We start from the raw sequence: 26964 nt of genomic DNA, 5'->3' as shown, positions 1-26964 counted from the left end.
GGATAATAAGTCCCATACCTGTTATAACTGATTCAGACAGAGATTTACACGTCGGGGCCTATTCATTAAAATCCGATTGAGTATGAATGAGAAAAATTTGTATTTTTTCAAATTTTTAGAACTTTTTGTACTGACCATCATAATAGCATAAAAAATTATGTGACTTTTTCGCGGTTTGCGTAAATTTGCACAAAAAAATCATATTTTTCGTAATGACTACGAACATTTTGGTATTTATTCAAGCTTTAGTATCATGACTATCTTTTGGCCAGGTTGGAGCTGCGGAGTACCATTGAGTCCTATGGAAGGCTTCCAAAATCATGCACTGAAGTTTCAAAGTCAGAAAGGTTCTCGTGCCATTTACAATCGTTCAGTTATGAAAATTTTGTAACTTTCGGATCACAACCACAATATTTTCGTACAATCACGACACAATTTTTTGCGCAATTTACGCACATCAGAAAATATTGTGGTTACTACAAAATTTTTCCAATTGTGCTTTAATGAGCGAAAAATTCGTACTTTAATGAATGGGCTCCTAGGTGTTGACAACAACTATAGCTAATTCTCAGTATCTTCTCTGCAAGGGTTAAACTCCATAGCCCCTTCCTCAGTGTTTACCATGTATTGAGTTAATTACGACAAGTAGATGCAAGCGATAGTGTTTCCTACCGAAATAAAAGAACATCTCGGAAATTATAAACAGTTGTATGGTTTCCAAGCAAGTAATATAGGACACATTGCAGGAACAGAAGAAATGATTTAATTTCATTAACTGTGGTCTAATATATTGTGCATCTCTCTCTCGCTAAACCACAGCGGCATTTATTGGCTATCGCTTCAAAGTACTACTGTTTTTGTCTGCTTTCATTGGCCAAATGTGTCATGAAAAGAAGAACTAACTTAAGTCCTGGAAAAGAAATCTCATGGATTTCTCCATTTAATGATAAATCTAGCATGCTGTGAACTTGTTGATATTATCAAGTAAAAAAATAAAAGAAAAAGTTTGTTTCATTCTTGATTTAATGACTGTAGGATGGAAAAACTGTATTTATTATGAAGTCATTTTTATAAAGCTCTTTTTTTTCCAATGGGGAAATGGTATAGATTAGGGCAGTCTGTTAGCTGGAACCAACGATTGCAGTGTTTTGTTACAATCCCATATATAAAGTGCCTCATATTTAAGTTAGAAAAGACATTTTGTTTTCAAGTGACGCCTTTGGTGCTTTGCAGCCCCTTTTGAGATTGATAATGTTGCCTCAGCTGTCTTGGCACACGCTGGCCTTACCACAAATTTCCCTCCGTGTTGTTTTTAACAGGGATTTTTATTTTTTTGAGGGGGTGGTTTATGAAATAAAGTTGGGGCAAATTAAGCCGTATTGTATTTATACTTCCTAGCACTAACACTTCAGGGAATAGTGTGCAAGTATGTCCTGTACAAGAAATTAAGGATGTGAGTGCTGTTATGTCTTAAAAATTCTGCAGGTGCTAAACAGGCTTACTTATTTGTAATAAAAGTGTGAAGTTGGAGTTATTTGCCTAATACACTTTTTTTTAGATGTAATAGATGTTATGTTTCAGAAGTCACTATTACAAAGATCAAGTAAACTACGTTAAAAAAAAAGCTTGTGTTCTGACTGACCTTGTAACATCAAGGGCAAGGTTTGCCTTAAGTTCAGTAACCACCTAAAACCCATTTCAAATTAGGTATTTTTGCTACCATGGTCCATTCGAGGAGAACCTACTTTGCTTCTTAATTATTTGGATGAGAAGATGAGCTTTGTTTGACAACCACTAGCAGCATTAGGAGACTGTTATCTGGTTGTTACTATTCAAAGATACTTATAGACACAATTAAACCAATTCTTCATATACACCAAACCTCCTTTCCTGCACTGCACCCTAAACCTCACTCTACCTACATATCCCAGTACTACCTCTATTTCTGAGAATACCACTACAGAAGAAACCCATTGTAACCATTGTCATTTTCACTTCGCTTTCATTAATTCCTTGGTGGAACATTGGATCATTGAAAACTGGGCACTAGGCAATATAACTGTGTTTTGAACTCTTGCTGCTGATTGTCTATCATAGCAAGTAGATTTTACATTCTTGAATAATGCCAGAACAGGATAGTTTCATTTTGCATCTAGGACTCAAGTGGACCATTTAGAATTTTTGAGAGTGTGTGATCATAAAAATTATTCTGTATTATATGGGTCATGTGCCTATTTAACATGTGTAGGGGGGTATCATTCATGCTGATGATGAAGCACGCCCCTTAATCACTGTTTGATCTTTTGTGACACATTATACAAGTTCTCTATTACAATTGCTGTTAGTGGTGGTGACTTTTTTCTTTTGCTTGCATAGCTTGGATGAGTGCCGCCTCCCCAGGCGATTGTCCACTGGATCATCCACTAGGCTTATTCAATTAAGAGGCCTGGGTGTGACTGTGTACTTTGTGGTTGCTAGTAGACTTTCTCTCATGATGCTTGCTGTGTTGTTCAATAAGCTATTTGCTTCTCTTAGACTGTAATGGTTAAAGTCAACAGTTCAAGAGTTTTGATTGTCTTGGTTTTTAATGGAAACATTGTCACATTGAAAATCTTTCCTTTGACATTTGTCTTATTTTTCTTGATGTATGGAGTATTTGAACCCTAGCCACTAAATTATATGTAAAATTTGGTATTTAGCTGGTGTCAGAGATATACTTACATGTGATGCAATAGAGTGGCCCTCAGAGGCATAAAGCATTACATCTTGCACCAAAGAATGAAGAAAGGTGCCTTTAATTACAAATAGGAGATAGATGGGTAATGCGGGGTGGGCTGAAAAAAACTAGTGATAACTGAATTACAAGAGGTTTGGGGCACCACACAAGAGGTCCCCAGAAAAAATATTGAAAAGCCCACTGGCTTTTAGTTGTTCGGCTGCTGTTAAGCTTCTTTATAAGGAGAAAAATAATTTATTTTCTTTCCGTTTCTTTTTCAGCATTAATAAATTAATTTAAAATTTTTCCTAGCACTGAAAACTATAAAGCATTTCTATATTTTTCTAGAGTTTTCACATTTTGAAACATTTTGTTTTTTAGCTAAAATTTCCTAGTGACGCATTGCAAGGCTTTTTGGCACTGGCACTGTTTAAATAACATAATTCCTCCACATGGTCTCCTTGGTGCTACTATACATTGATTCATATATTAAGTATCTAAGCTATTACCTCATAGCAGTTCTTGGGTTTTAACAACTTCATGACTTCTATGTGAAATTAACTAAAATAGAAGGAAGTAAAAATATCACTTGAAAATATTATATATTTGGCATTCACTAGAAAGTCCCTTGTTGGAACAGGACTTTGCTATAGGTGAGGTAGCTTATTGGCTTAGCCAGTGCTCACATTTTTCTCAGAGTTACTAGTTATGCTACTGTTTTGTTTAATTATAAAAATGCTCAGATATTGTGTAAAAAAAAACAAGAATGTGCCAGTGCATTATACATAAGTATTGTGCTTAAAAAAACTAGTGCTTTGGGTTGATTTATTAAACATTTCTAAAGAAGCCCTACTAGTTCCGTCCATCTGCCATCTGCCTCCTTTCCCAGGCTTTGGGAGCCGATGGCACTCAGCATACTGCACTGTAGGACAGGAACCAATCAGCAGCGAGGCTGACCTGATAGGGAACTAAAGCCTTTGCTTGCATTACTGTAGTGCTGTTATTGGCTATCCCTCTTCTCCTGTGCTTTTGGCAGGGACTTTTAGAACACACCCCTCATTTGAAGCATGGACTGTAGCATTTATAGTGAGCTCCAATAAAGGGACAGCTCTTAAAGTTAAAGGACATGTAAACCCCACACACAAAAATGTAATCAGTGAACAGCCTCTTTGAAATCTTTCAATACCTGCCACTCTTATTGTCCAGTGGTTAATAGTAAGGCTGCAACATCTCCTTAATCACTGAAAAGAAACATTTTAAGAGAAAGGAGCTAGTTAACAGAAATAATGTACACCAAGGGTGGGGATGAGAATAGATACCATAGTTAATAACGTGCCCATAGTCAGTACTTGAAAGAAGACTTTGTCCATTATTACCACTGTGTGTCATTCAGGTTCTGTATTTACAAATACTTAACACAAACCACTCTTTATATTTTACATGCTGACCACATACTTTCCATCTTTATAAGGTCAGATTGGCATTTCTTTTAGTCCTTAAATTGTCTGAGCGCAGCAAATATTTAATATATACATATATGGTACTTTACTTCAAAGCGCATGTTAATCAGCAGATGAAAAGAGAAAACAGCTGTTGCTTGGTTTTGTCTCAAACTTTTCATAAGAAGTTGTGGTCTGTATTGTGTTTCCGATTCGAAAGCAAAAATGTCAGCAAACGTGCAAATGTGCCTAAGATGGGGTTTAGGGAAGAATGTAGTTACATAAATAATAAAACGGAGGCATTAGGAGGCAGCCAGCATTGTACAGATGTTCTCTTGGAATGCACTTTAGTGTGCGCTTGCACCTTGTATGTTTACCAGCTCCTCCCCATAATTCACACTATCAAGTGTCTATCCATAGCAAGCAGGTGTTGAGTGAGAATAAAATGGGAACCCTTATACAGTATGTATATATATTTTACAGGAGGAGGACTACCGAGCAGAAACAGTTGGCAAAAGCCCCAGCCCCAAATTGTTTTTCCAAGCTAAATGATATGATCATTGTGTTCTGAAAAGTATGTCATCAATGATATTTTGCCTACCTACAGCCCCACCTCTTCTGACTGTATAACTAATAAGAAAGTTAAGCTGGCCAAACACTATAAGATCCGCTCATTCAGCGAGGTTGCTATATGAGCCAATCTTTTTCCCGATATGCCCACCGAAGGTGGGTGATATAGGGCAAAAGATTGGATTACAACATCCGGAATACGAGCTGTTGGAATGAGGACCCCGTCAATAAGACATCAGGAAAATCAAACCTTCCAAATTGACATCTGGCCGATATTCAGACAGATATGCCTTAGAGTAAATGTAATGTGAAATGATCAATATTTTTGATGGAACAGACCTTTCAGTAATAGTTTTCAGATCACAATTAATCAAAGGTATTAGCTGGGGGGTGGGGAAAAAAAAAATATATATATATATTTTTTTTTTCTAATTTATGTTCATGTGTGACCCATAAAAATCATATTGTTGGCCTGATTTATTAACGCTGGGCAAATTTGCTTTTGGGCAGTAACTCATGGTAACCAATCAAGTTTTTGATTGTATTGTTTTTTTAGGTAAATGCATAGGTGCTGATTTGCCCACTGTAGGTAGAAGAGCCCAAGTGTGTGTGTTTCTTTCAGGAGCTGAAGGCCATAAATACATTTATATAATGAATAATGTACCCCATATTGTAAAATATAAGAATATTATAAGTCACTGAGGAGTTTCATGACCATATAAAAGTTTTTGTACAGGTCATGGAACACAAAGGTAACTTTTAATATCCTCATATTTTTCAACAGGGCGTACATAATTTATTATAATACAAAAGTGAGTCTGTGATAGGAATTACATCACTAAGCAACATTTATAATTGATGACATCACTAAGCACCGTTTATAAGGATATCATTTACAGGATATTCATAGCTCTTGGGTATTATAAATGTATAAATCTATATTGTGGGGTTTCCAAATTATATATAGTTTGGGTAATCATATGTGTATTTGGCATCATAATAAATGTTTGGCTTTGTAGTTTAGAGTATATCCCCATTCACTATAATTTTTTGTGGAGTTATCTTACTGGTAGGACATGGAAACCACAGAGAGTGAATTTTGTCTGTATATATCAAATTGTCAACTCTAGAGTTAGCAAAAAAAGAAAAATTTGAGAAACAATTATTTGTAATAAGCTGGAATGAGTTGTTTTGTTCTTCTTTCACAAAAATAAGTTGGTGAAAAGAGCATTTAAAATAGGGCTACCGACAGGTAACGAAGAGTTGACACTTTCATGCAAAGGGGAGGTAATTGCTGGTGAATATATGACACTGTTTTGTAAAAGTGACGTAATAGAAAGGCTGACATTGGTTCACAGGTAAAGTTAAGGACTACAATCTTTTTATTTTTAAACAGGTATAAGGTGTAGGGGAGTGATGCTTCTCAGTTTGGAAACTATTTTTTACTTACAATGATACTGAAAATATCAATTCCAGAAAAAAAAAGATTTTGGTATTTGTGTTATGTGTTAAAGTGTGAGATCTTGGAACACTGGATTCTGGTAACTCTTTTTCTAAAGCAAAAAAGAGAAAGTTGTGCTCAACCAATAAATTTTAAACCATTAGGAGGGGGTGCAATGAGGTTCTGATCACAAAATACATATAGACAACAACAAGAGATCCTCTGCACTCGCCCATTATGAATATATACAGTGGCTTGCAAAAGTATTTGGCCCCCTTGAACTTTTCCACATTTTGTCACATTACAGCCACAAACATGAATCAATTTTATTGGAATTCCACACGAAAGACCAATACAAAGTGGTGTACACGTGAGAAGTGGAATGAAAATCATACATGATTCCAAACATTTTTTACAAATAAATAACTGCAAAGTGGGGTGTGCGTAATTATTCAGCCTCTTTGGTCTCAGTGCAGTCAGTTGCCCATAGACATTGCCCGATGAGTGCTAATGACTAAATAGAGTGCACCTGTGTGTAATCTAATGTCAGTACAAATACAGCTGCTCTGTGATGGCCTCAGAGGTTGTCTAAGAGAATATTGGGAGCAACAACACCATGAAGTCCAAAGAACACACCAGACAGGTCAGGGATAAAGTTATTGAGAAATTTAAAGCAGGCTTAGGCTACAAAAAGATTTCCAAAGCCTTGAACATTCACACGGAGCACTGCTCAAGCGATCATTCAGAAATGGAAGGAGTATGGCACAACTGTAAACCTACCAAGACAAGGCCGCAGAATTATACTGCTGCAATATACATTTAGTGATTTGTATAAGTCAGTGTAGGACTGGCCAGAAGGGATGACTTTGATGTAGTTGGTCAGCTTGAAGTGTACTGCAATATATGGACAAACAATGCCTGTTTTGCTTAAAGGGGAGGGCATTTCATGGTAGCCTAATGCACAGAATGTCTTAATGTCCTATATATATTGATAATGGGCGAGTGCAGGGGATCTCGTTGTTGTTGTCTAGAACTCTTTTTCTAACCAAGCATGTTTTAGGTGAGTGCTGAGTAACACTGTGGACCACCTTTCTTCTACTTGCTTAACAGTTTAATATGTGCACATTATACAAAAAAGGGGAAAATGACACAATTCAAAAGTTATTTGGTAAGGGTGTCACAATCATAAATTTAACATCCATGCTTCTCCAAAAAGACTAACCCATATTGTTCTCCCTGGACCTGTTGCAAGGATGACTAATCCAGCTGCCGAGGTCTCCCTTTATGTGTTTGATAGAGCACTTGGACCCCATGACCACAGCTGTGTGTTTATGTGCAGCGCACACCTGCAACCTCCTGACAAATTAGCTATACTGTGTAGAATATACAGAATTACCCTGGCACTGCAGCAAATAAGGAAGTCTCTGGTTTGAAGTCCATGTGAGATGCCAGCTGGAGTATTTATGTTGTATTACACAGATGTATAACTGCCAACTGATTTTATACCAAATAAAGCCTAATCTTTTTATACATATTTGGTGTCAGAGTTATGAAGTGGTACTTAAGAATGTTCTCACGACTTAACTCTTTTTAAATGAAAATTGACAGTAGAAAAATTCTTTAGCTTTCAGAAACAGTACTGCGTCTTGGAAAACTGCTGAAATAATAAAATCCCGTCATATTCCATGCTTAGTGTTTTATTTGCAGATTAAAATAAAAACAGATTCTGAGACAATTTTAGGTATTTAAACATATATTATATATACATCCTGGGGAGTTAATGTAAAAGTAAAAAAAATATATAAAATAAAATAAAAATATATCTATAGAGAGAGAGAGAGTGAGTGTGTGTGTGAGAGTGAGTGTGTGAGTACCGCACACGATGGGGCTTAATATACAGAAAAAAGTTTTATTACAAAAAAATCCAAAGTTTTGAGCACAAACGGTGCTCTTTCTAAGGGACAAAAATGTTTTGACCCTGAGGAAGAACACTGTTTGTGCTCAAAACGTTGGATTTTTTTTTTTTTTAATATAACTTTTGTCTGTATATTAAGTTCCAGTGTATGCAGTAATCTGTCTGTATATTTAGTTTATTTAAGCAGCACCCAGGCAGTTAACTACATTTTTAGGTTCATGCTCCTCTCTGCATATATATATATATTTATATATATATATATATATATATATATATATATATATATATATATACACACACACGTTTTTTTCTGTGTATAAGCTGAAACCCTCAAGGATGGGAGTGGGACTGATTATATTAATGAACAGATGCAAATATTGGTCACTTTCACATAAACTATGAGTATTGTATTTTTGGTCTGGAATAATATATAGTCATATAAATATTCTATTATAATATGCATAAACCTACATAACGCTGGCAAGATATATCTAAAATATCTGAATTACGAAAAGCCCTTCTCCCATTTTAATCAAATAATTCAGAATTTTGTTTTTTCTTTTTCTCTGTAATAATAAAACAGTACCTGTACTTGATCCCAACTAAGATATAATTACCCCTTATTGGGGGCAGAACAGCCCTATTGGGTTTATTTAATGGTTAAATGATTCCCTTTTCTCTGTAATAATAAAACAGTACCTGTACTTGATCCCAACTAAGATATAATTACCCCTTATTGGGGGCAGAACAGCCCTATTGGGTTTATTTAATGGTTAAATGATTCCCTTTTCTCTGTAATAATAAAACAGTACCTGTACTTGATCCCAACTAAGATATAATTAATCCTTATTGGACACAAAACAATCCTATTGGGTTTAATTAATGTTTTATAGATTTTTTTAGTAGACTTTAGATATGGAGATCCAAATTATGGAAAGACCCCTTATTTGGAATACCCTTGGTCCCGAGCATCCTGGATAACGCATCCCATACCTGTACTCAAAATTTTACTAAACTCAAATGTTTTCTTATTTATTAAAAATTTTAATATAAAAAAACACAATTGAATTAGACAATGAAAGGAAAACTCAAATGCATCAAATTCGTATTCTAACCAAAATTTTCAATGGGTCTAAAAACGCTCCAAAAAAATAAAAATTAAAGAAAGGTTAAAAACTGCATAAATTTTGCCTAGGACAACTGCCATTGACTTTTACATGAACTTGCAAGCTTTTAGATGCCGAAGTCTTTCATTCAAGGCTTTCAGATTACATGCTCTTAATTAATATCGAAACATTTGACTTTTTGAAACCACCTTTTTGAATTCATGAGTTTTAGCTCCAAAAAATTCCTATAGCAGCAAAAAATTTAATTTGAGCGTTGATAAATTGTTCCCATAGTAAAACACATTTGTAAAAAGACCTTCTATCATCCTCTTCAGCCTGGAGTTGTATATGTCAAGCAGACAATGATAGTTGACTCATCGCAAATGAAAATGGTTAAATACTGGGAAATGATGGTTCCATGAAGGCTCAATGAAATTTTTATTTTTTAAATGAAGACTCTGCAACAGTCTATGCAATTGCAATTTATTATTCTACATTTGTTATTTTAAACTGCGTGAAATGCTCCAGAATTGTTCCAAGTCATGTGTTGCTAAACTGGATAAAGGAGAGCTGGACTTATTTCTTTAAACACATAAAGGAGCAGTGTATTGATGTGCATGTAGAAGCTCCCTCTTAAAGTATATGAAGATTTATGGGCCATGTTATAAACTGACTTTCCATTGTTGGCAAGCACACTCCCCCCATCCCCAACATTTTGCTGGATCAAAAAAGTTTTTCTTAAACTTCCTCTATATAAATACTGTAAGACCATTGTATATATAAAAATATAGCAATATATTTCCAGAGGGTATCAATAAAATGTTTAACTAGAGGCAATTAGATTTTATTTATTTCTTAGTAGTAGAAATTTCTTAAGTAGAAAAGACTATTTATATTTTTGGCCACCAGAAAATACATTATCACTGTACACTAGTATTTTTGGTTATTAAGTTTAATTTTGTCAATATTTACACTAAAAGCAAATTGTTCACAGGCTGTATGGAACAATGACTTTTCAATTCCCTTATGATATATAGTTCTACTAGACTACCTGTTATACAGTGATTGTTTGCAAGCTTAAAGTAGAACTATGTTCTGAAATTAAAAGAACTAACACATAATACTTATCCTCATATGTAACTGTTTCATATTAAATTGGCATATGTGTATCAAAACTATTGATATCCTGCATACAATACCTGAAAAGAAATGGAAATACTGTTAGGAAAAAGTGAGAAAGTTATAGACGTTCTTCATTATTTGTTGGCTAATGTAGCCATTGTATGAATGTGTGGTCCTGGTTTGTTTGCAAGTACTCTGGCTCTTAGTCAGAGAGTCAGAGCCTGTCCTTAAAATGGCATTGTTCCGTTTGGGATAGGCCAAATGGCAAATTAGAAAAAAGGCTTTATTTGTATAAAAAAATGTTTTAAATATATATTTAGAGAGATGTCACGTTAAGAGGTATCGTTGTCTTCCCACTAGTGCTAATGGTTAGAATTTATTAACAGCATTTCTGTATGCGTTTTGTGTTTGTTTGGGAAAGTCATCTAAACTTGCATTATAGACATCTAGTTATTTCTAGCCTCTGGATTAATAGGAAGGTGCTCTGGAGTGGCTGAGTGAGCAGCTATTATTGGCCTGCTTAACATGCATGCTTAACAGTGGTTAGAGCAGGGATCCCCAACCTTTTATACCCGTGAGCCACATTCAAATGGAAAAAGAGTTGGAGAGCAACACAAGCATGGAAAAAGTTCCTGGGGGTGCAAATAATGGCTATAATTGGCTATTTGGCAGCCCCTATGTGCACTGGCAGCCTACAGGAGGCTGTGTTTGGCTTTACACTGGGTTTTATACAAAAAAAAAAAAAACTTGCCTCCAAGCCACAAATTCTAAAATAAGGACCTACTTTGAGGTCCCTGGGAGCAAGGGGTTGGCAAGTAACATGTTGCTCATGAACCACTGGTTGGGGATCACTGGGTTAGAGGATACTGTAGATTTCAGGTGTGCAAAATGTCCATGTAGCTTTGTTCCAAATGGGAGTAGCTTTTTGGGTTTCAGATGTTTTCATAAGACTAAATCTTCTAGACCATATATGTCAAACACAAGGCCCAGGGGCCAAATCCGGCCCACCTGGCTGTTTTATGTGGCCCTTGGTGAGTGTGTCTGACCATCCAGCCTGATCAATTTCCATTTTCCTCACATAGTAACTAAGACTAAGGGGTATATTTATCATGCTGTGTAAAAAGTGGAGTGAAGCATTACCAGTAATGTTGCCCAAGGCATCCAATCAGTAATCAGATTTCAACAGTAGCAAAGCATCTATTGGCTGCTATGAGCAACATCACCGGTAATGTCTTACTCCACCCTTAGTATCTTACTAAGTATATTAATAAAAAATTTGGCCCGCGACTTAGCCTGTGTTTTAGATTTCAGCCCCCTTATGTGATTGAGTTTGACACCCCTGTTCTAGACAGAGGCTTCACCTCAAAATGATGGTTCTTATTTTGTGTGTATTGAATTACCTGCCGTATTTTTGTTAGCATTTAATACATTATAGTACAACACTGGGGATTCCAGTACATTATGGATATACATTATTTACTCCTTGGTATTCAACATAGAAATCCAGTCATAATTATGTAGTCTTAAGTAGTTTGTCACATTTCTAATGGTGTTGTGCTACACAGTCTCACTCATAGTTCTACATATAGTATTAGTCCTTAACATTATGTATCTTGCACACTTCTCAGTAGTCTTGGTCAGGCTTTTTTAGACATCCTTATGCAAGGCAAGTTATACTACTTGTCTATTCCAGCTGCAGTGTAGGTATTCCAATATTGCATATTTGACCTAAGAGGGCAGTATGAATCTAATCTCACTGCATATTTTACAATAAATATCTTAGGAACTTGTATCATCTATCTACTTAGGTTAGGAGTCTTAGATGATCATTACATGAGAGGAGTAGGATCCACCAATGAAAGGGATGAAAAGATGGTCCTACATTGGCACACAGAAACAACCACAATATGATCACCCATCTTTTCATCCATTTCATTGGTGGATCCTACTCCTCTCATGTAATGATCATCTAAGACTCCTAACCTAAGTAGATAGATGATCTACAACCTTGCTGAACCTGGTTTATGACTTTGTACATGCTTCTGCTAGGGAGTAAAGCACGATAGGCGCCTTACAATGATTATATATTTAAAGCCTCCAAAATAGTCTGAATAACAAAAAAACGAATTAAACATTCACAAAGGCTAATTAGTAATGAAAAATTACTGCATCTCAGTAAACATTGCAACGTTATTTTTATGTGCTTTATTATTTTATACTATAAGTGGCTTTAGGATTTAAATGTATTTATTTTGCAATGACAAATCTGTTGTAAGGAACACACTGACTTTATCTTAGGAAACCATTGTTGTCTTTCTGCACTCATCTGAAAGAAACTTGTTTTCCTGGAAGTTATTGACTTCCTATGCACGTCCTCAAAGAGAGTAATCATTATCAGGAGTGTTTGCTCATCTTCATATACTTTAGTTCCTCTTCTTTTTGTTCCACACACTTTCTGGTTGAAGAACAACTCAATGTACACAGTTCTGTAAATACGACTTATAACCCATTAGCCCAAGAGACCACCCAAAGTGATAAGTGACCCCTACCCCATTGTGCCAGTTTTTAAAAATTAGCTTGTACCCCAAAAGGGTTGCAAAGCATTGGATTTTGTTTAGCGTTTGATTGAGTCCATTGTCATGAGCAAACTTCATCCATCTCTTTACGTAAACACAGCCATCCTTTTATACATCTACTAAGAAAAAGTTAATGAGTAGCTGTTCTCAGAGTTAAAACCTCAAGTTTCCTTGAGAGCGTACCAAAGGAATCAGATCAGTGTTTTTTAAAGTAACTGTATCTTATAGTTGCTCTTTTAATGTTTAACAGAATAGGGAGTATCATCACTGTGGGAAACTTCTCCCATGACCTCCCAGTAAGCAAGTAGCTATGATAGCAAACTGACTTGGAATAGTTTTTTGATTGATTTAAAAGACTGATGTTGAACAGTTACATTCTTAAAGGTGCTTTCTTTTATACTGGACTCTAACGCTTGAAGTGGTCAGAAAATCTATGAATTATGGTCTGGTTCAGATGTAATATTGTAAAAAGACTCTGCAAGGAAATTCTTTCCCCAAAGCTGGGCTAGTTATTTAGTACCATGTCCATGCTTCAGTAAAGCGGCTATTACTTCAAACAGCCATGCCGCCTGCAGGTTGCAAGCCTCTAGTTCTAAGGTCAGCAACAGATGTCTCTCAATAAATAGCCAGTAATTTCTCGCAATTGCTTCGTTCATCATCAGCACATGTCATCAATCCCAGAATCGTTTGCTCAAGTCAGACTACAGAATCCCTGTTTCAGCAGGCACAGCTGCAAGCAGGTGAACAGGCAGAAAATTATTTGTGCAGCTTGGTGGCTGTCAGACAAAAGACAGGCAATGTGTGTTTCAAACAGAGTGCAGGCCCTGAAAGGCCCAGTCAAAAGGGATTTTTCCGTTTGCAAATAATTCCTAGGGTAATTAATCTAATATATAAAAAAGTGGACAGTGCACATATACATGCAGCTAGGAAAGGATGAAAGAAAGTTGACTTTGAGTACGAATGTTTTGTCAGTTGTCAATAAATCATGACATTGCTTTTCATTATAGTATTTTTGTTGTGTTTCACTACAGAAGCCACACTAATAGGAAAATATGTTGACTTGGCTTGAAAAGGGTGTTATAATGAACAAAAAAATCCTGCGGAACGTCAGCACTACACAAACTAAAAACAAAAGGACTAGCAAATTATTTTACATGGTCGTTTAACCTGCCAGTCTTGAATTATAACTCATGTTATCCCCAACAGAAACGGCACTGTAAAAAGACAATTGCAAAAGTCTTGTTTGCTCCCCTATATGCTTGTTATTTTTCCATGTCATCTACATCAAAGTTGTCCAACTTATTACATGTATTGGGCTTATTGATTATCATTCTTTAATTCTCAATGGACACCCTTGCCTCCACCAGAAGTATCTACTGTTGAATAAAGCACTGGACACTTTATTGTATTCTCCCTTTCTATATTTAGACATAGGTGTCAGATTCCTTTAAGTGCCTCTTCCTCAGTGTAATCTCAAGATGGCCAGCCTTATAACTGAGTACTTTCATTTTGCTTAGAATTTAACTTTGAATTGAATGTAGTTAGGCAAATTATAATTCATATTTCAGCTATATGGGTGTTTTCCAATTTTACATTATTTTCTCTTAGGGAAATTGAAGATATTGAGGAACAGGTTGTGGAAAACATATCTATTACCTTTCAACATGCACAGATTTTAAGCCACCTGACTATAAGCTTATGATGGTTTTTAGAGACAAATAGGTAGTTTATAGGCTTCTTAATTAGGCCATGTGCCAGAGCTAATAAAATGGCTTGAAATGTTATACTGTGTGTGTTATGCTGTGTTTTTCAAGTCTGGCATTACTGTTCTTTTTTTTTTTTTTTAGGGAACTATTGCCTTGCACTTGTTGCTTATAAGAGAAATTACACTGATATATATATATATACACACACACACAAACGCTAGAGGATGCTTAATTCTTTTTTTACAGTCAAGTTTTTCTATTAGTTTTTGTGATATCAATGGTTAATTAGCGTACTTTCCCAGCCTCTTCGTATTACCAAGAATGAAATTATTTGTGTCAGTTAGGGGCGCTGCTGCCATGAGTCAAGTTGAGATTCTTGCCCCAGGCGGAAGCACCCAATGGGTTACCAGGGGTGGCAAAATGCTCTCTCTGCACTGGCAATTTGGCCTTTCCAACACTGAAAATTTAAGCACAGGGCGAGCAAGTGGGGTGCCTTTAGGAGGCACAGGGACCAGGATCGCACCTGGTGTCAGTAATGCACTGCATATCCGTAACTGAATACTGAATTCAGCCATCAAAGGCAGGTGAAATCTGTCACCTTACAACATGTGTGCAATGGATGGGAAACTCAGAATGGAATAAAGAACAGGTAAGCTACCATTTTTTAAAAGTGCTGCTCACTCACAGAGGCCCCACTTCCCTCTCCCCAACTACAACTAATGCAACCCCAGAGGCTACCATCTTTACTTGGCCTTAAAACACAACGCATTAGGGTTAGCAGCTGACCTATATTTTCATGTAATATCCAATGGCTTGGCTATCCTTCTGTCATTGTGCAGAATGACAGTGTGCATGCTCTTGGTTGGCAATCATGTGATGTGACTAGTGATGTGACAGAACCAGACATGGCTTCCACCAGCTGCTTTGCATTGCTCCTTAACATAGTGCTAGATATGAGGGTAGGGACAGCCCCTGGACAGCAATAAATTAGGTAGGGGAAAGAAGGGGTTGGTACACTACTGTACAACGTGTTGGGGGATTCCTTGTCCTTTAAATATATAAACTATAATGTAAAGTTTATAAAAGCTATTTGTAAAACAGATTTTATATATTCACTACTGTGTAATGTTTTTTAACCCTAGAAACTTTTCCCCTTTAATCAGTGGTTTAAGATATGTACTCTATATGCATTCATTACAGTTGCAAGAAAATGCTTGTAAATACTTTTGTAATAGCTGGATTTTCTCCTATACTAAGAGCATGTAAAAAACTGACCTATGTCTAAACTTTATTTAAACATTCACAGTCCAGGCTGGAAAAACAAAGGGAATCCTTGTATATTAAGTAACTGGTAGAACTTTTTGAAGCAGCTTTAACATCCACCAATATTTCTTGTAGATGTTAAATCTGTCTTGCACAAAACACAGTAGTCGGACAAAACCTCCACTCTACACAGGTCACTCCGTTTTGAGGCCCTTCTCGCATCACTTCTTTACTCCTTAAAAAATGTATTCAGTTTATTGATATTTCTGTAATTTTTGGGAAAGGTACATGGGGGGGCATTTTAAGGCTGATGGAGGAGTGGGAGAGGCTGTACATGGGCCCTATACTGTAGAACAGCCTTTACTTCTCCTTTAAACTCGCACAAAACATTAATGTAAGGTGCATAAAGCATAGTTGGCAGATCTCCATACCAGAGTGTGTTATTACTCAATTCTAGCCTGATAATAGGCATTCACCGTTGATAAAAATAGATTCTGGGTTTACATTCTGAGGTTTAAGTTACATTTTTATGAGTGAACAAATAAAGAAATAGTCACTGTTTATCAGATTGTTAAGGGAGAAAAGCAATATGTCAAGAAACAGGAAAATGAACAGATGGGGGTATAAAATTGCATAAAAAAGTCAAGGGCCAGTCTCATACCAAATGTTAGAGAAAGATTGGCATTTAAAGATGAAAGAAAGTGCTTCTTCTTGTGGCCATAAAAAGGATTATGCACAGGGTCTGTAATATCCTTGCAATTTTTTAATGAGATAGAATATCTGAACCCCAATGGAATAACCTAAAATAACTTATTGGAAACATATTAAAAGCAGTGAATTGAAATTTCCTTTAGACATAACTATGGCAGCGATATCACTTTGATCTCTCTTTGGGTGGTACGCATTTCCCACTATTTCAGAATACATTCAGACATTTTGTTATTAGAAATCTGAACTATTTTTCCCCCTTGAAACATCTCGTGCCTTAATGCAATCGCGGTTTTGAAGTTCAACTGCTTTAGAGATTGTTTTACAGCGACCTGCCGAAACAAATGATTCTCTCCATGAAATTCCTGTTCCAGAATTGCCCACAGTGCCACCTTTAAAAACAGCATCGTTGTCAACACCATTTATCTTACGACGCTTTCCTTTTATAGGTAATGCGGCAAAATAAAATAATGTGGCAAAGCCTTGGGGTGTGCGGTATGTGCAGAGTAATTTGCTTGGGCAGTTGGACAGTCATAAAGAGCTAGTGCGGTTTAGAAAACTACTTAAAGTGGTTGCTCACTTTCACAAGATATATTGTTATTAAGTGGTACACCGCAAATAATGGCTTTTTAAAATTGCTTTTTATTTTTTGTGTTTTAATTCTATTTTTCCTCCACACTCTCATATTTCCATGTCAGCACGCTAGGCAGTATGCAATAATGCTTGTTCTGTAAATAACTGACCTATTAAAGGAGAAGGAAAGGCTAATAAAGAGTTAATCTGAAGCTGCAGGCATACCTTCAGTTGTCTCAATAGTGCCCTTAAGTCTCCCCATATTTTTCCCGTTCAGATGATCAGACGCCAAACAGGAAGAAAAAACGCTGAGCTGTGTAAAGAAAGTTCCTATAATGCCTCACTCCTGCACCGAGACCAAGTGAACATGCTCATTTTGTAACACTATAGGTCAGATTTATTAAGACACGAATGCTCGGAGCGTTCTTTTGCCAAATTTTTCAACGCTTGTGTGACTTTTTCGAACACCCGCCCGAAAAAATTGGAAAGGTTTTCCCGCTGTTTACAATCATTCGGTGCGAAAATTTTGTGACTTACGGATCACCAATACGATATTATCGTGACTAATATGATTTTTTCGTAAGCATTTTCTTGATATTTGTGATCTTCAGAAATTATCGTATCCAATCCGAATTTTTCAGCTTCCTGCTGATTGGCACAGATCCACATTCCTAAGGGGGGGGGAGTGAGTTCTTAGCATTCTTGAGGGAGGGGGGAGCAGGAAAGAGCAGAGAACAGAAAGAATGTCTCCGGCACAGGAATTGCAGACACAAGAATTCTTTTGACAGAGAAGTCAGTGCAGCGTTTCTGTGAGTGCTTATGGCTGTATTTACATAGACCTTTCTTATAAAGCTTACTTAGTTTTTACCTTTCTTTCTCTTTTAAATCGGAGAATAGCAGAAATATGCAATGCTTTGTGGGAACAGGAGTCTTGGCTGGAGAATCGCTATGGACAGACAGGAACTGCTTTCGTTTGTAAATTAAAATCATCAAATATTTTTTTTTACTAAGAAAAAAAATTTCACTTTTATCTGAACATCCCCTTTAAGCTAAACTTATAGGGGTGGCTCAATTTAAGGTTATTAAGTCTTTATTACAGTATGTAAGCCAATCACCAGTGATGCTGTCCATAGCAACCAATCAGATCTTTTGGTGACCGTTCAAATTCAATTGCTGATTGGTTTCTATGGGCTTCCACACTGTAATAAATAGTATGGTATAGAATGGTCTGTACTTTGCAAGTTTCCCATTAATCTTTATTTGTTGTAGTTTTGAATTATTTGCCTTCCTCTTCAGACTTTTTATCTTTCGAATGGCGGTTATTAACCCAAGCTGCCAAAAACCTATTGCTCTGTGAGGCTACATTTTTATGGTTATTTTTACATTTTATTACTTATCTTTCTATTCAGGCCCTCCTTTATTCATATCCCTGTGTCTCTTTCAAAAACGGAATGCTTGCTAGGTTAAATTGTACTCAGTTGACCATATAGTGGCTGAAAAACTGGAGAGCTAATGAGCAAAATGCTGAATAATTCAAATACTGATAATAACTAAAACTTAAGACCAGTTGCAAATTGTATAGCACTCGCTACATCATATTACAAGTTAATTTAAAGGTGAACTAATATACTTTTAGATCTATAATATGCAGCAGTTTAAAGGAAAACTAAAGTTTAACTAAAGACGTAGGCTATTAATGTTGTAAATGATGTTTTGTTCTTCTGTACCAGCCCAAGGCAACCACAGCCCTTTAGCAGGAAGATCTGTGCCCCCAAAGATGCCCCAGTAGCCCCCCATCTTCTTTTCTGCTGATTCACTGCACATGCTCTGTGCTGCTGTCAGTTACTGAGTTTAGGAGCCGACTCACAATATACTGTATATATATTTATAGGATATAAATGTCATGAAATAAGGCTGATTAGTAATTAAAACAGATGATTACTGCATGGCAGCTCTGAATCCAGTGCAATTAGCAGCAGACATTAATCATCAGCCCGTTAGGATCAGCTTATATGAGAGACAAACATCATTTTCTTGATAATTTTCAACAACCCCTAATCTTAGCTTCTCAACAGCTGCTCAGGACTGGATTATTACTACTATAGAGATGTTGAACCTTAAGGTTGGTTCAATAAGTTCATTATATATATATATGGCATGTCTAGCCATATTTAATTTTAGGGTTTAGCTCTCCTTTAAACAAGTGATGAGTCTTGCTGAGCTACTAGTTGAAATTGTAACAGGTGAAATATAAAAAAAAAACAAAAAACACCATTTTAGAAAGATCATAAAGAAAAAAACTAGAGCAAATTAAAAAGTCCTTATTTGTGGTTGTGCACTATGTTTTAAACATTAATAAACATAAATGCTGCACACAGTGTTTGTTTGGTGGTAACAGGCCTTTAATTAACCAACCATGAAGCTGTTGGATGTTGCTGATGTTTTGTTTTGCAAATGTGAAGATCTGTATGTGGAACGGGGCCTCCCATTTCCACTCAACCTAAGATCACCTTATGATGTACAGTTTTTTGTGTTTGGCTTGAGAATCAATCCTATGTTCTCAGTGGGAGGGGTGACAGGCACCCATTGAGGTTGCTCTCTTCTGCCTAAATTGCTGATCAGAGACCCTTTATGCATGTCGGTAATGTGCTGCGCAATATAATCTGAAATATATTCCACTTGGGAGGAAGGTGGAATAGGTTACATACGCTGTTCCTAAATGCCATAAATATAAAACTACATTACTCACTTTAAGCAGGTGCTTTTTATATGAGGCTTTAAAAAAATATAAAGCTGCTGGTGAAATGGTTGGTTTCCACAGGCATTGCTCCTCTTTTGGGCATTTGATCAGATACGGATACGACAACCAATTTTGTACTGAAAAAAGTTTTGAAAATTGAACTGAACATAATACTTTTTTCTGCTTATAGACTTTTTATTGTATTGTTATATATATTTAAACAGTGCTTTATCCTCATGAAACACACACACAAAATAAAAAAAACACCAGCTACTATACCGTGTTTCCCCGAAAATAAGACACTGTCTTATATTTTTTTAAGCTCCAAAATATGCACTAGGACTTATTTTCAGGGGATGTCTTATTTTTCCATGAAGAAGAATACAGTACACATTTATTCCATCGTTTGGGTGGGTGTCTTATTTTCGGGGGGTGCCTTATTTTCCGAGGGGGTGAAAAATCGGGGGGTGCCTTACTTTCGGAGGATGTCCTATTTTCGGGAAAACAGGGTATGAACCAACATTTTGGGAAAAGTTAGACATGCTTTGGGCCCCAGGTAAATTCCCTATCTTCCTGCTTCATCTGGACAAATAACAGTATATTGTAGGCTGGAGAACTGGGCAGCAAATTAATAAGCAAATAAGGTTTAGTAATTATAAATACTAAGGGGCACATTTACTAAATGTGGCTTAAATCACAATATGGTAAAAATTAGAGACCATGATAATTTCTGAAGTTATAAAATGTCACGAAAATGCTTATAGCGTTCATATGAAAATTTTGCAATTGCATTCCGAAAGTCACAATATTTTCAAGCCGAAAAGTTCGTTAAGCCACAAAAACCTTTCTCGCTTTGATGCCTTCCATGTCTAGCTTTGGAAGCCTTCCATAGAACTCAATGGTATTCGACTGATCAAACCTAGCGGAAAGATAGTCCCGAGAAAAGTTTAACCAAAGCTTTAAAGAATTCCGAAATGTTCGTAGTCTTTGCACAAAATACAATTTTTTCGTCTTTTTTTTAACGAAAACCATGAAAAAGTCGTGGAATTTTAACGAACCTTTCATATATTCCAAAATGTTGTAGGAGTTGAAAAAAATACAAAATTATCTAAGAATTGTTTACTAAATGTCATACTAAGTTATGCAACCCCCCCCCCCCCATAAATTCTAGTTATACTCTGAATAGCATTGTATTAGTGACCTCCTTAAAGAAACAATAACATCTTAAAATAAGAGTGTTTTAAGAGTGCCAATATAATGTACTGTTGCCCTGCACTGGTTAAAGTTGTGCGTTTGCTTCAGAAAGACTACTATAGTTTATATAAATTAGCTGCTGTGTAGCCATGGGGGCAGCCATTCAAGCACAGGATAAATGGTAGATTACAGATAAACCGTGCAAAATTCCATTGAATACTACAGAGTTTATCTGTTATATGCTGAGTAACCTGTGCCTTTTCTCCTTTTTTGGCTTTGAATGGCTGCACAGCAGCTTGTTTATATAAACAACGTTTTTGAAGCAAACACACCAGTACATTATATCTTAATTCCTTACTTTTTTTGGTGTTACTGTTCCTTTTAAAATATTTATGGATAAAAACTGTGCAACTCTACGAAGTGTTCTTTAGTGCCTTCTAACGTGAATAAGTAAGACTTAATATACCAAGATCATAGCCTTCCATAGTGCATATTTGTAGTTATGTGTTTAAAGGAAATGAGGTTCCTTAAAAGAATTTATACATAATGTTCACTGTCAGTTTTGAAAATTCGGCACCAATATACCATTTTTATGAGTTTTTTGGGCAGTTTAGGAAAATGCACCATTAAATACTACGGAACAGGGGAAGCTTTTTTTAGACAAGAAATAAAAGATGGCTGAACTCTGCAGTGCTATACATGACCCTAAAACTGGAACTTTTGGAGACATTTTTACATTTGGATTATAGATATATGCTGTGTTTCAAGTCAAATGCATGATTTTCATTTTCTGCATAACTAGCCCTTTAAATGGGATCTAAACCCAAGAAAATGGATTGATGCAAACAGTGGCGTAACCAACCTGCAACCGCAGGGTCTGCTTCCTCTATAGTTACGCGCCTGGATGCAAACTTTATTCCGAGTGGTCCTCAATTTAGATATTAGCAGTTTTACACTTCTAATACCAGGATTTCAGCTCAACAGTTGTCTGTGAAGGTCAGAGTGTCAGCAGCCCTATCTGTCTATGCCCCTGCTGTGCTCAGTTAACCCTGCTGACACTCAGCTGAGCCAATATCCTGGCAGTCTAAAAAATGTAATATAGCTCAGAAAGTAGTAGAAATAGAGAATTAAATGTTGTTTGCAAAATGCTCATGGAAGTTCTCTTTAATTCTTTATTGGGGTATAAATTCCCATTCGCTGTGTAATATGGGGTACAGTGGGTGTATCTATCTATGACTATTATAGGGGTTTCTCTGGATAAAACTGCATTTTCTTGTGTAACAGATGACTGTATAGCTATAGAAGCAATGCCCTGTTTATAAAGCTGTTTCCCCATACTCTGTATTTAAATTATTCAATATATTAAAGGCAGTCTAAGGTGCCAGTCATATTCACACAATACATTTCATAATTTCAGTTCATCTAGCTGGCCCTCCCATACAAAATGCTTTTTGATATGTTCCTTAAGGTAAATTTTACTGTTAGCCATTACCTTTACCAAAGTAGCACATGGAGGTTAATTAATAAACCTTAGCGGGAGACATCAAAGCCTTTTATCTTTGAATTCCATTTTAATCCCTATATACCTATATGATAATGCATTTCAGAAGAAGGGCAAACGCTGCTTATGTTTGCTTGAGGAGTTTGGGGTTAATACTTGGAGGACATGAATCCTGTGGGCCATCTGATATTGTTAATTAAAGAACTGAAGTGATTTTTTTTTTTTAATGTCCGAGTAAATGAATGTAAAAGTATATTATAATTCAGCAGGCTAGTACATTTGCAGTTTTTCTTTTATTAGGTGTGAAATCTAAGAATCCTCTGCCAACTCTTGAGGGTTCTATCCAGAACATTGAGCTGAAATTCTGCAGCACATCGTTGGTCAAATGTGTCTCCGGGACCGTGGGATCAATAAAAATTTGTGCCAAAGCCCCAGGTATGTGCAGCTGGACCATGTAAAACTTTATTGCCTGTATAGGAGAATTGGCCTTACGTTTTACAAGGAGAGTTACTGAAACAAGAATTTATTCATTGTTCCTATGAATTGCAAAGAGGTTTTTTTTGTATTATTTTCTGATGGCAATATAATACATAATGATCATAATTTGACACATTTTGTTAAAAAAAATAATATATATATGTGTGGGTATATTTAGTTTTTAAACATTGTAGTAGCTTTATATTTGAAAAGTGTGTTATGTAAATAGATTAGGGATGCGTATTGTGTCTAAAAAATGTTTTAAATATTTTTTATTTGAATTTCTAATTCCTTGGTGCAAAGTCACACACTGATCATTTCAGTTTCCGTAGGATTAAGGTGAACAAATACCCTATAAGCTCTTAAAAGCTACTTGTTCCTGTCTTTATGTGGTAATGATATGTGCTCTCATTTTTGTATTTTGTCATGTGCAACTTCAGATAATTATTTTATTACTATGTGTACATTTTTTTAAAAACAATTTGTGCACACCAAGGTTGTTGGGAATCAATATGGACTATCAGTTATGTTGTGCCATTTCAGGGGTATGCACCTTCGTCAGAAACGTCCCATCATGCAATATGTGCATTTAGATGTGAGATCCTAGTTTTCTGTGTTTATAGACTATATTTGCATTTATTCATAGTTTGGGTACTGCCATACTGCTTGTCTCAGCTTGAGACCATCTATACAGATTGCAAGAAAACTACACTTATTAGATACACATTAGAATAGACATGATATAACCCTATATATATATATATATATATATATATATATATATATATATATATATATATATATATATATATATATATATATATATATATATATATATATATATATATATATATATATATATATATATATATTACATTTTTGCTAAAGTCTAGGGGAAATGCCTAAAAACTTAATTTAAGCAGAAGTCCTTAACCTCTTATACCATAAACATACAAATGAAGAAGGTAGTCAAACCATTGTTAAAATTACATAATGTTACATAGCCCCATTTTGGCTTCCATACTGCAGTAGTCTGTCTTTGGCAGTAAAATTGAGTCTTTTTGCCTCCTAATCTACCCTCCATGTCAGGAAAGGGACCATTTGGTTTTAGGTAATTGAAAGGGAATGGCAAGCAACATGTTACTTGTAAGCCACTTGTTGGGCATCAGTGATCTAAGACATGCAATATGTCACTCCCACTAATTATAAACATAGAGATATGGGGAAAGAATGTTCTACTGACAACTGCACTTGAACAATGGAGCTCCTATGTACTATGCTTTAGTATGGTCATTTAGTGTTATAAATTGGATTTTAACCTAAATGAAATATGTACAGCAAATATGGGATAAAAGGGTAATAACTGATCTATATAAATAATCCTTTTTTTCAACAATTTGCAAATCGGCCTTATGCTGAGTCACACTGGGCTGCCCAACCTGTTTCTCCCATTGTCTTGGCACGATAGTTGACATATTTTACAGCTTATTGAACAGTAACTGCTGGCTGATAACATTGAGAATAATCTACTTCTCCACCTAATTAATAAATCAATGGCCATTTCATCGAATGCACATATAATATGATTAGTTTGGTAACTAGTTGCTGATTTGTTTTCATAGGCAATAAAGCACTTTGGAAGAGTGCCAGTCTGATAAAGACCATGACCGATTTTAGCTTGCGCACACAATAGGGCTGGGATATTATCTCACAACTCTGTGACCAATCCAAGGTTTTTATGACCATTGTAAAAACTTCCTATTTTAATTCACTATGAAATCGAATCACACATTGTCAGACTTGAAAGACCATATAAACATAATCTGAGCTCTATGGGTAGTTCTTTTTTTTATAAACTTAATTCTCTGCTGTATTTATTGTTAGCGCGATTCAGTTACAGATAATAACAGACATTTAGGATATTTATTTGGTGCAACATCTATTTTTAACTACATTTACACAAAGAGAGAGAAAAACAGATCTCCCTACAGGGAATGTAGCATCTCAGAAATATCTTGGAATAAATGAGTTTTGCAGTGAGCTTTAATGTTAAATTTATGACATTACCAAGGATTCGCTATATATAGAAAAGTACAGGTAGGGGACCTATTATTCAGAATGTGTGTTAGATAGGGTTTTTTTCTGTAATTTGGATCTTCATACCTTAGGTCTACTAAAAAAATAATCCAAATCTAATAGTATTGTTTTGCCTTCAGTAAGGTTTAATTACAGAGAAAAATTAAGTCATTTTTAAAAATGTAAATTTATATGATAAAAATAGAGGGAGATGGGCTTCCCCTAATTTTGAACTTTCTGAATAACAGGTTTTCCGGATAATGGATCCCATACCTGTATCTAATTTTTTCTAAACCAGTTAATTTTGAGTGCGACAGAGCTAGAATTAAATGATCGGCAAAACAATAAAAAATACACTTTCAGGCAAAATAATTTTTTATTTTAATGATATAAGTATCCATTTATTTGTTGCCAGCTTTCTTTAAAGGTATATTTCATGGTTCTATTTGGACATTTAAGGGCAGATCTATCAGTGTATTAAATGAATCTGGTTTTTTTCCAGCAAGATAATAATGGACATTTAAAGGACAAGTCAGCAGAAATTCACTAGAACATGCCAATGTGTTCGGCATCCCCCAATCACTTCCTTAGATGACAGGCTGTCACTATTATTCACTAAAAAGTTTACCAGCCTGTGGTGCAGTCCCTTGTGCCACCTTCGCTGCCCATGTCCCAGTAATCCGCTCTGCTGGCCCACTTTTATCTTCCTTGTTGTCCATCTGATTATTAGTGACACTAAAAGGGTATTGTAAAGGGCATTATAAAAGCCTTTTTGTTTTGTCAAAAATTGTTAAAGCTTATTCTGAGAGGTTCTCGAGGTTAGACCCAAATAAAACCAACTGCTATTAAAGGGGACCACTTACCCAGATATAAAAAGCTGTGTAATAAAAGTTCTTTCTAAATTATACATAAAACCCTTATTAAAACATCCATACCTGTTATAAGGGTATTTAAAAATCGCAGCTGTCATCAATCATATATTGCCTTTCACTTTCCATTCTTCACTTCCTAAATGTCACTGACTTCTCTTATTCCTGCTCCCTCCTCATGGTCTATAATTGTGTATTATGAACATGGGCATCGGGTCTCCCATTCTGGTGCATTTACAAGATTTTGGCATGATACAAAACTTACTATAAAAGTGTCCACAAAATGGTGCCTGCCTGCTTACTGTTATTGTGATTAAAGAAAACAAAGTTTAAATAGTGTAGGTAAAGTTTATGCTGCTTGACTAACACAACAGAAAAAGGTTTGGAATTATTTCTTAGGGTGACAGGTCCCTTTTAAGAGATTCTTTAAACAACCCAGCCATGTGATTACGGGTATTGGTTCTGTTTCGCTTGGACACTACTAGAGCTTAATTGCAATGTTTCTACAATATTTTTGTTTTCTTTCCTGAAAGGTGAAGTGGGAAAAGAAAAACTGATCCCTTTGATTCAGGGCCCATCTGATACTAGAGACCTCCACAGGAGCATGTGGCTCAGGGAGAGCAGAAAGCCAGAATCACTACTTGGTCCAGATCTGATAGCCTTTACAATCCAGGTTCCTGAGCAGATGGACTACTGCCACAGCTCTGGTAAGTGTAAAAATTCTATTATGTTGCTATCATGTTACATCCTAGTATTCAAGACTGCTCTCTTGGGAGAGTTTAATATAAAATGTGCCAAGTGACAAACTGTATCTGTTTCACATACGGAGCACATTATATTACTACGACATTGCTTCCTCCACAATAGGAACAAGCCAGGTTTTTTTTCATGTTTTACGCCAATATAAATGTGGCCTATTGGCGAGTGTGCTGCTAGTGTAACACCCTGGCGTCTTGCCCTTTCTTATTAAAA

General features: G+C 35.9%; 1 protein-coding gene across 2 annotated transcripts in view; it reads left to right on the top strand.

The window, feature by feature from the left end:
• vps13b (vacuolar protein sorting 13 homolog B) overlaps nt 1–26964 on the top strand; it is a 508026-nt gene that overhangs the window by 108488 nt on the left and 372574 nt on the right. For both annotated transcript variants that reach the window (XM_002934409.5, XM_012965216.3), the window contains exons 18-19: nt 22871–23005; nt 26526–26699. In XM_002934409.5, coding sequence (XP_002934455.3) covers nt 22871–23005; nt 26526–26699 — 309 coding nt within the window. The remainder of the gene's footprint in view (nt 1–22870; nt 23006–26525; nt 26700–26964) is intronic.

Source organism: Xenopus tropicalis, chromosome 6 (genome assembly GCF_000004195.4).
Source record: "Xenopus tropicalis strain Nigerian chromosome 6, UCB_Xtro_10.0, whole genome shotgun sequence".
Classification (NCBI taxonomy): Eukaryota; Metazoa; Chordata; class Amphibia; order Anura; family Pipidae; genus Xenopus; species Xenopus tropicalis.
This window is presented reverse-complemented; position numbering and strand designations above follow the sequence as displayed.